Genomic DNA, 12,660 nt, shown 5'->3' with positions numbered 1-12,660 from the left:
AAAATTTCGAGCCACAAAAAATTTCGGACGGTTTAAGTTTCGGACGGCCCTACTATCCGAAAACGTTCGAAATTTTTGGTGCTTTATCTAGAAATCAACAGGAAAACCATAAGTTCTCGATGCCAAGGTTCTGTTTGAAATTTTTGTCTATGGCTGGATAGAAAAGGCTTTAGTAGAAGGGCTTGCTGTAGATAAAAGGATGTAATGCAAAATAAATACGCTATAAAATATGCGCTACTTAATAAAACACAGTGTAATCCCGATACAACGAACTCTGAAGGGAACCAGAAAATAGTCACCCCCGTCTAAGTGCCCCGGTGAGAGGTCAGACTTTTGCGGGGTGGCGGTCACTTTTTAGTGGAGAAAATGATGGTCAAATTTGAAACCAGGGAGCCCTAAATTTGGAACGAGGACAATTTCATTTAAAATATAAAACAACAGGAACATGGCATATGTAATTTGCCTGCAGCAATGAACACTTATGGGATTACCCAAGTTTTTATCAAAAACCCAAGATGGAAAAGACCTGTTTAGTTACAAATAATTCAAAAATTCTAAAAAATATCAACAACACCCTTCAAAAATTTCCTACCAATGGATGAAATAGAAATAAAGAGACTGGCTAAAATTATAGCACCAGCTTGTGATACCCAGTTGTTGGGTAACTGCTCCGAAATAGAGACTTAGCTCCAATTATTATTATTATTATTTTTATTCTCAAGCCTTCCTTTAGCTGAACGACTGCACATCAGCATTGACACTAGCTGCACAATATACAATTCGCAATTATACAAACTTTGGCAAACAATAAATAGAAAGTTTGGAAAAGTAGCACACTTCAAATTTTTCAAGACCCTTTGATAGAAAATTTGACAAGCCAATATAATAATAACGGACTAACGGAGCTTCCAACCCCATAGATATGATCTGTATATCGGGACAAGCACTGGATATAGTAACTAGCCGAGGGGACACGACACTATGGTTGCCGCCGAAGGAAAAAAGGAACATTTTGAAATTTTGCTGATTTTAGTTCGCTGGAAAATGCACTGTTCAAAACAATATTTACTAAAGCAATTCTCCTAATCGTACTGAAAATTAATTTATTTTTGCAAACAGATTGTGCAGCAGATAAAAACAACTGATACAATTTTGCCGTGGTCTTTAAAATAGAATGCTCTTGCGTTATTTCTAGAGCCAGGTAAACAGTGCCACTAACTGCCAATTTACCCTGTTCTCATCTTGGAAATTTTGTTTGCATGTAAAAAAGGTCTGGAGCTCATTTTGAATTTCAGTTAACGATTCTTCCGAAAAACTATAGGAAAATTTGACACATGGTACAATTTTACCAATGGTGGCCCTTGATTTTGGATTCAGTACCAACAAGAAATCTCGAAATCATTGGCTTCTGTAGAAAATGCAATCCAAGTGAAGGTGGTGCCAGGAAAGAAAATTGCGCTGATATCAAGAGAGTGTGACCGATAAGCTCCTCCAGTTAGCGTCTGCTTTTTTCTTTCTCTTCCTTTTCTGAGGTGCTGTTGGTGTGTCTATTGCGTCATTATTGGCTTGTTCTAGACCAAACAGACCTTCATAATGATCTCCTGCTTTATCTTAATACTTCTTCTTATTGTCCTACTTTTTTTCCCTTGCGTCTGTAATTGTAAAGGTAAATTCCCCCAGATTTACAGTGAAACAATCCCCACAAAGATTCCTGAACAGTCCATCCAAAGGGCACTTTATGCAAATTTTTTAGAGACACTGGCAATACCACAGCACTGAAATTTGCAAGAAGCTTTCTAGGACAACCTGATCATTGCCTGCATCCTACTCTCATTTGCCTCTATAGCTCCTTATTCTCATCTTGGTGCATGGAGCCTTACCTACGAGAAATATCTTAATCCATTATTCCGATTACAGAAGAAAATTCTGCGAGCCACTAAATTACAAGCTTTTGTTTGCTCCCTTCTCGCCAATTTTTCTATTTTTTAGAAGCAAAGCATTTTTAACAGTGTAACTATTTGGGAAAATTCCTCAGTAGGCCCAATGCCTTCCCCAGTAGTGAGAGTCACAATCACAGAATTTCCCCAGTAGTTTGGGCCCTGGCGATTTCCACTGACCTCTAATATTATTCTAAAATCAACTTTTAAATGACGTTTTCTGTATTTCTTAACTTTGTGCTTTCATGGATTTTTTGCAATTCATGAATTAGATTTGTATTGTATTGCCTATAGTATTGCGCTCCCACAAAGGAAATATATATACCCAGTTGTGGATCAAAATAGGCCGAGCACATGACTGTTAAGGTTGCCCAATCAGTGACGCTTGCCTATAGAGAATGTTACCAATGGAGTCCTAAGGTGAAAACGAACTCATATTTCAATCCACAACTGGGTATATATACTTCCTGGCGTAGCGGTTTCGATCCATGTCTTGACATTTTATACTCTGAAGAGTGTCAGATGAAAAGCTTAAGCATGACATTTTCAAAGCCATTTTCAAGTTTTGTACCACCAAAATATTGTTTAAATATATTTTTATTAAATATAAACCTATAAAACAGTATGTATATGGACATATACTTCTTTTATTCAGCCACACTACTCCAACAACAAACTGGATTCTACCCTGAGCACCAAAGAAGACAGGAGTGGTAAATGAAAAGTGGCTCTGGGCTAACCCTCCTTCTCAGGTAGACGCTCCTCCGGCTCTCGCTCCTGTCTTCTATTTCTGTGCTGATTGTAGGTCCAATTGCTCGAATTTATGTACCCAGGATAGCTGGATCCCTTAACGGTTTAGGATTGTGTGACAAAGTCCAGTGCAAACTGACCGATTAAGCTGTTTGTTGTTAACTTTTCCCCTAGCTGTGCTTGTCTCCTTTCTATGGTCTCAAATAAACGCCTCACCATAGCGTAGACCTGTGTGCTTCTTTTGGTTATTTCTCTTTGGACCCTTTTGACAAATTTTCCCCAGTAGAGAAATTTCTTAAAAAATGCTCTGTTTAAAAGTCAGCCAACCACAACCGAGGATCTTGATCGAGGCGATCTATCCCGGGGACGGGGATTTTGTACCGGGTCTTGCCCGGTCAGGGACAGGAACTTTTTTAAATTATTTCACCGGGACACTTAGACAGGGGTGTATGGTTTGCTATATCGGGAGTTTGTTAAACCGAGAGAATTTTATTTTAGGTCTTTTCGTAGTACATGCCTAAAAATACCTTTGGTGGGCTTGTTTAGGCAATCTCCGACTTCTGCGCACATTTTACTCCAAAAATCAAGCTGAATTAAAATATTTTTAATGGATAGTCGACGAAAATGAAAACCTTCATTTTCCTTTTATAATTTGGGACCAAAAAATTGGTATCACTTTTCTTCTAGTTGGTAGCTGGATGATTCTTCGATTACTTTTCATTCTTACTTGTGTATTTCTTTTCACATTCCATTTCGATCTCCCAATAAAATTTTTTCGTCGCTCATTGCCAATGTCTCATATGTAAGAAGGTATTTGTCAGTGTCAATGTTCCTAATCGTAGTAATTTTTGACGCGATCAAACTTTCATCTCGTGCTCTGAGTCAGTAATGATTTCCCCAAAGAGAAAGTGATAAATGAATACTGAAAATAATTAAGTATAAATGAGAGACGAAAAATTTACGAAAAGTTCGTTATATCTAGGGTTATTATGATGAAGGGACCTAAAATTTGGTTCGTAATATTGAGAGTTCGTAATTTGGAGAGTTCGTAATATCGAGAGTTCGTTATATCCGGGGTTCGTTATACCGAGAGAATTTGTAAGGAGTTTGTTAGGCAGAAGCCAAGGCACAAGACATTTGGTTCGTTTTACCGGAAAGTTCGTTATACCCGGGGTCCGTTATATCGGGATTCCATTGTATCCCATTTTCATAATTTGTAAAATGTTTTTCTCTCACGAACAGTTGCACGATGAACGAGAGGTCGAAGCTTCAATTCAGAACTGGACATGCAATTTGGTTTTCGTTCGATACAAGTGGTTTGGTTGAAAAGGTCAAAGGCAAAACATATCTTCATTGTGATGTTGTCATTTGCTCGAAAAGGTCAAGAAGCTTGTGGTGCAGAAGAAAATGCGGCAAGCAACTGACAAATCAGACAGAATAAGACCAGAAACTATAAAAGGTTTATGAATTTCATTCATTTTTTGCAATGTCCTTGGGGCTTTCAGTTTAATTATACTGGTAAATGTAACTTGAAGATGTTTTAAAATGGTGTGCATCTTGTTACAAATTGTGGAAATGTAATAAGTAATAAACAGTGTGGAAATGAAATGTAATAAACAGACTGTAATAAGTCATATCTTAACATTTAATTTTCTTACTACGAAATCAGTGTATCGTTCTACTAATATAGTTTCAAGATGACAAAATATATTTTGTTTAGAGAAAAATGAGGTTTGAAATACGTAACTTAGGCCTCGTTTGTCTAACCCTTAGGCCTTTAAAATGTCTCAATACTGTCTATTCTTTGTCCTTTCAATAGAGGTAGGCTCCATTTGCCCTATTCCGGCAAAGGTCTATTGACAACAGTTTAAAGTTGATCAGTGTCGAGTTTTCGACCTTCCATTTTTATCTGATTGCGCCTTTAGAAGAAACACTCACAAAAGTCATTAACTTAAACTTCAATTTTTTGGCAATTTGTGTAATAAAAACATTTCCAACCAAACAAGTTCATAAATATCTAAGTATATAAAAAATGAAAATATCGATAGCTAATTTCAATGCCGTTTTCGATAAATAATGTTAGAAATATTCTGAATGTTATCTAAATGTTTGCATGCGAAATAGTTTAAGCATTTTCTTTGATAAAAGTAAAATATGTTTTCTTTTTGCATCCAGTCATGCATGTTGCCTTGTCAATTCTGCATTTTACAATCCTAACCGAATTCCTTTTATCGTCTCGCCAACCTATATTTGACCTTTTTCGGCAAAAATGTACCCGAATTCTGGTTATTGACTGTTTGCACGAAGGCATGGAGCTTGGTGTCTCCTTCGCCTTCAAAAAAGTCATGCTCCACAGTGTCGGTTGCATAGACTTGCTTTTGAGCTGGTCGTGCAAACTGCAGCTTGGCATGTCAGGTCCACATACTCCCGGTCATTTGGATGGAATCTTTTCCCTTGGTACGAAAACCAGTCTTTGTGTTGATAATTTGTCTTGGCCAAGAGTCTTGCTTGAAAAGTGAACCAGAATTTCTCTGCACTTTTAACGAGGACTTTCAGCGAAGGCTCTGTTGGACACCTGGTGTTGAAAAAAAATTAGCAGTTTTTAATAGTCACCATTGAAGATGTCCCATATGATAGCATCGTGATTAAGTTCAACAACCGGTATTTCAGTCAGATTATACTTCATCAATCGGGATTGATCTGGCCTAACCTTGTTCCAGAAACGTAAAGGAAGGGGAAAGACTATGTAGTTAGGGATTGCGAATTGTGATTTGAGACAAGCGGCCTGGACTGAATCAGGTTTTAATTAAATGTAAGTTTTAAAATTTTAAGATTGTTTACGTGGGGCTATATCATCATCTATTTCAAAGCCAAGAAACGTGGCGGACATACCAAACGTGAGGATGGCCAATGAAATTGAAAGAAATGAATATACCACGCCCATACCCCGCCTTGTTTTCATTGTTTACTGAGGAAGGTTTACCGAATTGTCCCAAGGAAGTGTCAGCATTTTTCTGGACTCTGTTCTACATACAGTATTTTATTACTAAATAATGAAACACAAATGACGTACCCTTCGTTGATAAGTGAATATGATTTTCTCCGATTCAGGGAAATTATATCGCATTTCTCAACAACAAGAAACCGGTCTCGCTTCAGCCTCCGATCAGTGGATATTCGAAGAAAAACAGGTTTTCCTTCAATTGCCTCCGTCTGCATAGGATTGCCTTTGATAATATTCCCGAGTTCATCAGTGTAAACCATGACGAAATTAATATTTTCGTCAGGCCTTCGCACTTTGATTTGCCCGGCCTTTGGTGAGTCAACGTCAGGGTTTATTACACGAAAATAACAGGAAAACCTAAATAACGGTCTTATTATTATGTTACTCAAAAGGGACCGTACAACGACATTTGAATATCGAAGGCCTAGGTGCGTCTTCTCAAATTTTGTACCGCATGAAGTCAGTCCGGTACGGAAAACTACGTGCGAATCGTTGCGCGAGGGTCTGCATTTTAAATCAGTCAGAAATATCCTATTCAGGTCTCTCCTATGTAACATTTCTTTTGGGATTTCGAGCCTTATTTCATTAGGGTTGCAATGTACACTCCGCTTACAGACGCGGCAGCACTTGCTTTTTCTGTCCGTGGGTGGTACACATCTTTTCGGACACTCCATTTTATGCCGGGTAATAGAACTATTGCTATGACACTTGAATATATCGCACTCATCTTGCCATTGGGAATCTGCGGTGTGTCTTTTCCCATTCTTTTCGTCGATGCAAAATATTTCCTCAGTTTGATCTAAAAAGGAGACAAGAATATAAAATATGCGCGATAACCTTTACGGACATTCTGCATTCACCGAGTTGTGCCACAATCGGGCAAACTCGGACGCTTTGAGGCCACGCCTTAATGGAGACATTTTAGTACCACGCCTTGCTAATAGTGTCATTTTCTTTGCTTAAAACATGACCTACTTCTATCCAATTAATTGCATCAATTTCCAGAACACCAATGTGGACCTAAAGATCCTTGGTGCAAGAAAACACAGAATAACAAGTATACTGCATATTATTCTCTATGGTGTTTGATTCTATGACATGAAAGAATGAGAAGGCCTCTCTTTACACGATTACGAGTTTGACCTTCAGGATTAACGGAGAATACCTCCACACAGTTATGATTATGGATTTTGCGAATTACTCGACATCGTTACTTAAAGGGTTACAAGATTTGCTTGTGGAATAGTCAAGGATTAATCGGAGCCTTCTAAGCGGGTAACGGATTACGGAAAATCCAAATTTGCATGAATCTCTTTAAGGCAAATGCTAGTTAACTATAATCAATGGTGTTCATTCAAGATTCATGTTTAGTTTTTGCTTCCTGTTCTCTGGAGTCCTTTACTTCTCAAAATAAAGGCAATTACTTGTATTTGTCAAGGGTTTTCCTTATTTACATTGGATACTTAATTCTTGATACGTCGTTTCAATGTAAGAATGTTAATTAAACAAAGAAACGATGTAACTGGACCAGGCAGGAAAAAACATCTTCAAAAGTATTTTCAGCTTATTAAAGTTTCCAAACAGGTCCCTCCTTTTTCTCCTACTTACATTTACTTGGGAATTCTATTTGCTTTACAAGCCAAAAATTGTCAAAGAAAATCAATCAATTTTTTAATTTGCCTAATGATTGACCCGCTAACTTTTAAGAACAGAGATTGACCCGCTAACTTTTCAGAACAGAGACGAAAGTTGTCTCGTTTGACAAACCTCCGTCGTGTTTTATAATTTTTGTTTACGGTCTAGGATGGCTGTAGTGTGTATTCTATTGATTTGAAAAATTATAAAGTAGATTAATTATTATACAATACTACCAGTAAAACACGGCCATGGATTGTACTGTCACATAGCTTGATTTGATCTGACATGACAGTAGTACCTATTGATAAAAAACTTTGACCCTGATGATGAAAAGTATTAGCGACCAGATGAGATGAGGTCCCCTCTACACGCATAGTTGCCATGTGATATTGAAAAGCCCACACACTTCGTACGAGACACATTTATCTATGTTTGGGAGGCATTTGCGGGAAGTATGAAAAGAGATACATAACACTTGAGCTTTGATTCATCTATATCTTTCACCAAAATTTCTTATCAGTGGAGTGGTGGTTCAAAATTGGCTAGGGAGCACCAACCTTTTTCGACGCCCCTTAGATAGTATTATGCCCACTGTCAAGGCCTACAATAAAAATTTTTACAGATCCACAATACTAATTTACAACTCCACAAAGTCACATCAACGCTTAAATTAGGCCTTGTCCACGGTACTGTGCCCTAGAGAGTATTAGTAAAATGGGCTGCCAAAGGATACTTGGATGCTATCGCATCCTGGGCCCTACCCTGGGTTCCCGTAACGTCAAGGGTTGCCGAAAACGTGGAATGGCGCGGAAATGCGGAGGAGGAAAGAAAGAGACGAGAAAAAGACGACTTCACATCAAAATATGTGTTTTTTTCGTAGCGGCTGTGTCAAGTTGCCTTCTTTGTTCACACTTGTTTTCAACGGGATGTTTGCCCTCCTCATATATGGTAGGTGGTGGGGTACATGCCACCCGGCCCAACCGGCCAATACGCCACTGCTTCTTATACCATTGAACTGGTATACCATTCATTATGGCAGGGAAAGGACTTGAATTTTATGACGGTTAGATTGATAAAGCTTACAGCAAACATTTAGCTATCTATTTGTATTCAGTTTCCCAATTTTCTGTTGATTTTCTTGCTAAAAGATTCTTAAACACCAAAACCACTTTCTAGAAAGGCAAAGATGTAACGTAGGATAACACAAAATAGAATACCTGATCAGTCGCAAGGAATTTCCTTTTCTATTGTCTTTGCAAAATGAACAGGAATTAGCGTGCCGAAAGCTTGGACGCCGGAGCTACTTTGGAGTGGGGAGGGGGTTCTCAAATTGGTCAATCATTATAGTGGTTTGCCAACATCATGTTGTTGGTAGCCACATGGAATGTATTGACATCTGACTGATAATTAGCTCAATTTTAATAGTGGAGCATCATTTTAAAAAGACAAATATCACTATTTCAAGAAAATGGACACCCATTATTCGGAATATTAGAGGCTCCGTTTCAAAAGCCACAATTTAAGGCCACAATTTCATTGTGATCAAACTCGAGTGTCAATGTGAATTTCGAACGAGGACCGTTCACTTTGAGATGCTTTGAGCGCACTCAGGAAGGGGGGTATATGCCTCTTTGACTCATGATATATTGTACGCCTGCGCTATGGCCATGGCCCCAAAGGGGGTGATCATTTCAGCACTTCGAGCAATTGCAGGCTTATCTCCCCCAACAAAAAAGAAAAACAAAACTATTGACATTTCTGGTTCCCCTTAGGATATGCTATTAGCGGTGTAAGATTATCAATTCCATCATTTATAAATACTTTTAGAATTATATGGTTTACCTAATTTCGAAATTAAACCAAGTTTTGATAACGAATTTGCCAAAGCAAAGTCATACACAGTGACTGAAATAATTAGCCTCGAGGAAACATACTCAATCGTATACTGGCAAGTCCATATACATTTTAGATACCGAATATTATCATGAATCTATAGCCCAGTGGGGAAGGGTTAACACTTGTTGTATGGAGTTTTCCATGAAACTTTTCTGCCACAACTGTTGCCACACCCTCAAGCAAGGCAGTGGCATTGACAACCACAATTACGCCACTATGAATTTCGTTCCGACGACACTGGGCTTTGCCCACTTCCCACAAAGTTTTTCTCTATCTTTTCTACTATTCCAGCTAATGTCTAAACATCAGTTTACAGCTAATTCTTCATGGTCAGTAAGGCTTTCAAGTTGCCGCCATATTACCCGAGTCTCCATGATTGACAAAACAGAACGAAACTTTTATTGAATAGGTTCTCAGAACGCACCGCTGGTTTTCATAGGTTGCTTTGTCTAAACGAGGCTCGGGATATCATCCAATAGTCCCCATCTACAAAAAACGATAATTTCGCGAGATCACTGCACTCTTTTTTATAAGAACCAGTAAATTCAAGTTCAGGCTGACAGTTCTTAATTTTTTTCGAAAATCTGAGGCTGGATTGTTCTTAATTTGTTCCGAATCTAATAGGGTGCGAGTGCTAGCTTTTTCGCTCTAGGGTGTTGTACAGGCCTCATTTGCCAATAAAATGAGTGAGACAGCCTTAATTTGCTGACAAATTTGAATATTCTCCAAAAAAGCACCCACGCATCGCTAAAAATCCTCGATTTTGAGAAAAAAACGTTCAACATTGCATTTTGCAGAAGCTCAGCCTCAGCTTGTTCTTAATTTGTTCTTAACTTTTGACCAAATTTGAAGCTCGTGTTCTTATAAAATTGTTGTTCATATAAAAAAGAGTGTACAACTTGCTGATGGTCATCAAAATCAGAACAATTTCAGCCACCGCACTCGGACCGCACCAGTTCTTTTGTAAAGTAATTCTTTAAATTTTGGCTGAACCCTTGAGAAAGAACAAAAAACTTTTTGAACTTTAGGCCTGGAATGTTGTTATAGTAAAGATTGGGTAAGCTGCACTGAAGGAAAGCACTTTTATCTCAGCAAAAACATTTCTTTCGACGATTTGGAGCAAAAATCTAACAAAGCACAAACCAATACGTTTCCTAACGTCTATAGCTTTTGGACAGCTTCAGCAGAATTAAAAATAAATCGGCAGTTTTAATTGAAAACATGCGGGAATGGTAAATGGTTATTCACCCTTCTTCTACATTAAGCTGCTTGACTAATTCGTACCCTCGTAAAGTTCTGATACATATTCCAGCAAGTTCAATGACTCTTGCATTTACGAATTCGCTTCGTTTCGTGAAAACTATCTCCTTAGAACAAAATTAAATAAACAAACAAAAAAATTAATAAATCAATAACACTTTGTAGTGTTGAATTTTCTTGTCTCTTTACAGCCCTTATCAACCCGAAGGTTATTGTCATGTAAAATCATGGAGGCATGGAGAACGAAGCTGTCAAAATCCAGCATAAGAAACGCGCTTATCTTGTCTAGCGTGATGTCGGTTCGAAACTTCGTCAACCTCAAAGGAAGCGCCTAATGTGAAGAAATGAAAAGGTCGCCCTCATCAAATGTCAAAAAAAGAGTTTATTGATGACTGGCAATCTATTGCTTGTAATTTATATTTTGAAAAATCTTTTAAAAACCTTTCGACATTTTGCAGAATGTTTTACAGGACTGACCTCGTGCTATAAAATCTATTTACCAAAACTTGAAAGTAACAGAAAGCATAAACAAGGCAAATTTTACTTCAACGCTAGCCCAAAATGACCTGTAATAACCTGAAAAATATTTGAGCTTTAAAAGTAGAATATCATGAAGTTTTTCTGAATCGTGACAGTCCATTTTGGTCTTTTTAAAATACTTATGCTGTATAATCTTTATATGGTTCTGTTAAACATGTTAAATGACTACGAACCTTCAACAACAGCGGTTGTTGTTGCCTTTTCTTGAACTTCATTCCTTGTCAATGTTTTTGTCTTTTTACTTCTCTCTCTACACCAACGTAAACATGCTCTTGCATCAATTTCGTAGCCTCTTAGCTCCGCCGCCCGCAATTTTGCACATGGACACCAGGCATCCCTTCTTGAAACTCCACCCCTCGAAGAAACAGAGACAAGAAACAGATAGAAAAGGGCAATATTAATGAAAATCTCCATGTCTGTGTAGTCAATGGTTCGGAAACATTAAGGCGGCTTTTGTAGCAAATGTTCCTTGGATGCAGAGCTGGCAAACAGCGGAAGTAGATCAATCGTCAAACTTGTGAGCATTAACTTCTTCTCCTCCACAGCGAGCCCCGATCAGTGAGTCCGAAGGAAAGAAGGCTAATTAAATGCGGAAGTGATTCGGTTTCTTTAACCGGTATTGGAAAATATACAAATGGTAGCACCACACCACGAAGAAGAGTCGAATGGGATACGTCCCCCCAGTTCTCAGCAGAATCGGTTTTGCAATTCGTTGAGAAAATGTAAGGGGAAGGGTAATATTTTAGTAAAGTATGATCCTTTGTAATGTAATTTTGTGATCTTTGAACTGCCTTTACATAACCAAAGATTAGTAATGGGCATTCCCTTTTCGTAAAATTGGCGTTCCCTGCTGATAAAGGACAATTATTCACAGTTGAAAAGGCGTTCCTCGCACATTTTTTAATTATGAGATTAAGTAGGTTAGGAGAGATACGCTTTTTAACCTCAACGTACCATAACGTGATTGGGAATTGGACTGAGGAGATTAATGTAGAATTGAAAGAGATTGAGACATTCAGTGACGCCGGAGCGGGGGGGGGGGGGGGGGGGCGGTGGGGCAAATGTGCCCCTTTTAAAAAAACAATTTTAAATACAGTCATTTTTTATTTAAAGATTTAACGTTCGCCACAATTCCCAACTGCTCTTATGCTTCTATCATTCTTTTTTACTCAAAAATAATGGATGATTACAAAACAAGTGTTAGAATTAACGAAAAATCAAGCATTGTAACGTTGACAGTTACTTTCGTAAAATAATTGTATGCCTCCCACTGCTAATTACTGTAACCTATTGCTTTTGTCACATGTTTTTACTCTCTCGCATAGTTAATGTTCAAATGAAGTAAAAGAATAGAATAATTTCTTTTTCTACGATGCCAAGAGCGGGTAGAAGGGTAACCTTACGGCGCACAAATGTGCCAATCTAGCCACTAAAGATGCCCTTTCAAAATTTCTTCCCTTCTTGCCCTTTATTGGCTCCGGCGTCCCTGGAGACATTCGTTTTTTCCAATAAAAGCCTAAGATATCTTAGGTTTCAGCTCTCAAATTTGATCCGTCCTCAGCCCTGGTTGCCTTTTTACTAGTTGCTTGTAAAAATTTTGTAACGGGAAAACTCTTAAAATATGCGCCCATGTTT

At 38.1% G+C, this 12,660-nt stretch overlaps 2 protein-coding genes across 2 annotated transcripts in view; one reads left to right on the top strand and one right to left on the bottom strand.

The window, feature by feature from the left end:
• Positions 1 to 4,433, top strand: part of LOC135684794 (uncharacterized) — an 8,588-nt gene extending 4,155 nt beyond the window's left edge. The window contains exon 3 of the mRNA XM_065200453.2: positions 3,930 to 4,433. Within this exon, the coding sequence (XP_065056525.2) occupies positions 3,930 to 4,128 (199 nt within the window). The 3' untranslated portion in view covers positions 4,129 to 4,433. The remainder of the gene's footprint in view (positions 1 to 3,929) is intronic.
• Positions 4,434 to 4,638: 205 nt separating this feature from the next.
• Positions 4,639 to 11,672, bottom strand: LOC135684795 (uncharacterized). Its single transcript, XM_065200454.2, has 3 exons — positions 11,199 to 11,672; positions 5,761 to 6,490; positions 4,639 to 5,262 (listed from the first exon to the last, which is right to left on the bottom strand). Exons 1-3 carry the CDS (start codon positions 11,437 to 11,439, stop codon positions 5,031 to 5,033), a joined length of 1,203 nt encoding a protein of 400 aa, XP_065056526.2. The 5' UTR covers positions 11,440 to 11,672; the 3' UTR covers positions 4,639 to 5,030.
• Positions 11,673 to 12,660: the final 988 nt, after the last annotated feature.

Source organism: Rhopilema esculentum, chromosome 21 (genome assembly GCF_057945365.1).
Source record: "Rhopilema esculentum isolate cy_ngs chromosome 21, ASM5794536v1, whole genome shotgun sequence".
Taxonomy (NCBI): Eukaryota; Metazoa; Cnidaria; class Scyphozoa; order Rhizostomeae; family Rhizostomatidae; genus Rhopilema; species Rhopilema esculentum.
The sequence above is the reverse complement of the archived record's forward strand: the minus strand, read 5'-3'. Positions and strand labels throughout refer to the sequence as shown.

What these genes read in the sequence shown, in the direction of transcription:
- LOC135684795 (XM_065200454.2), bottom strand. Translation starts at nt 11,439, where the DNA reads ATGGAGATTTTCATTAATATTGCCCTTTTCTATCTGTTTCTTGTCTCT. An exon ending in AACAACCGCTGTTGTTGAAG is followed by an intron (nt 6,491 to 11,198) that starts GTTCGTAGTCAT and finishes TCTCCTTTTTAG; the next exon opens with ATCAAACTGAGGAAATATTT. An exon ending in TATTCACTTATCAACGAAGG is followed by an intron (nt 5,263 to 5,760) that starts GTACGTCATTTG and finishes TTTCAACACCAG; the next exon opens with GTGTCCAACAGAGCCTTCGC.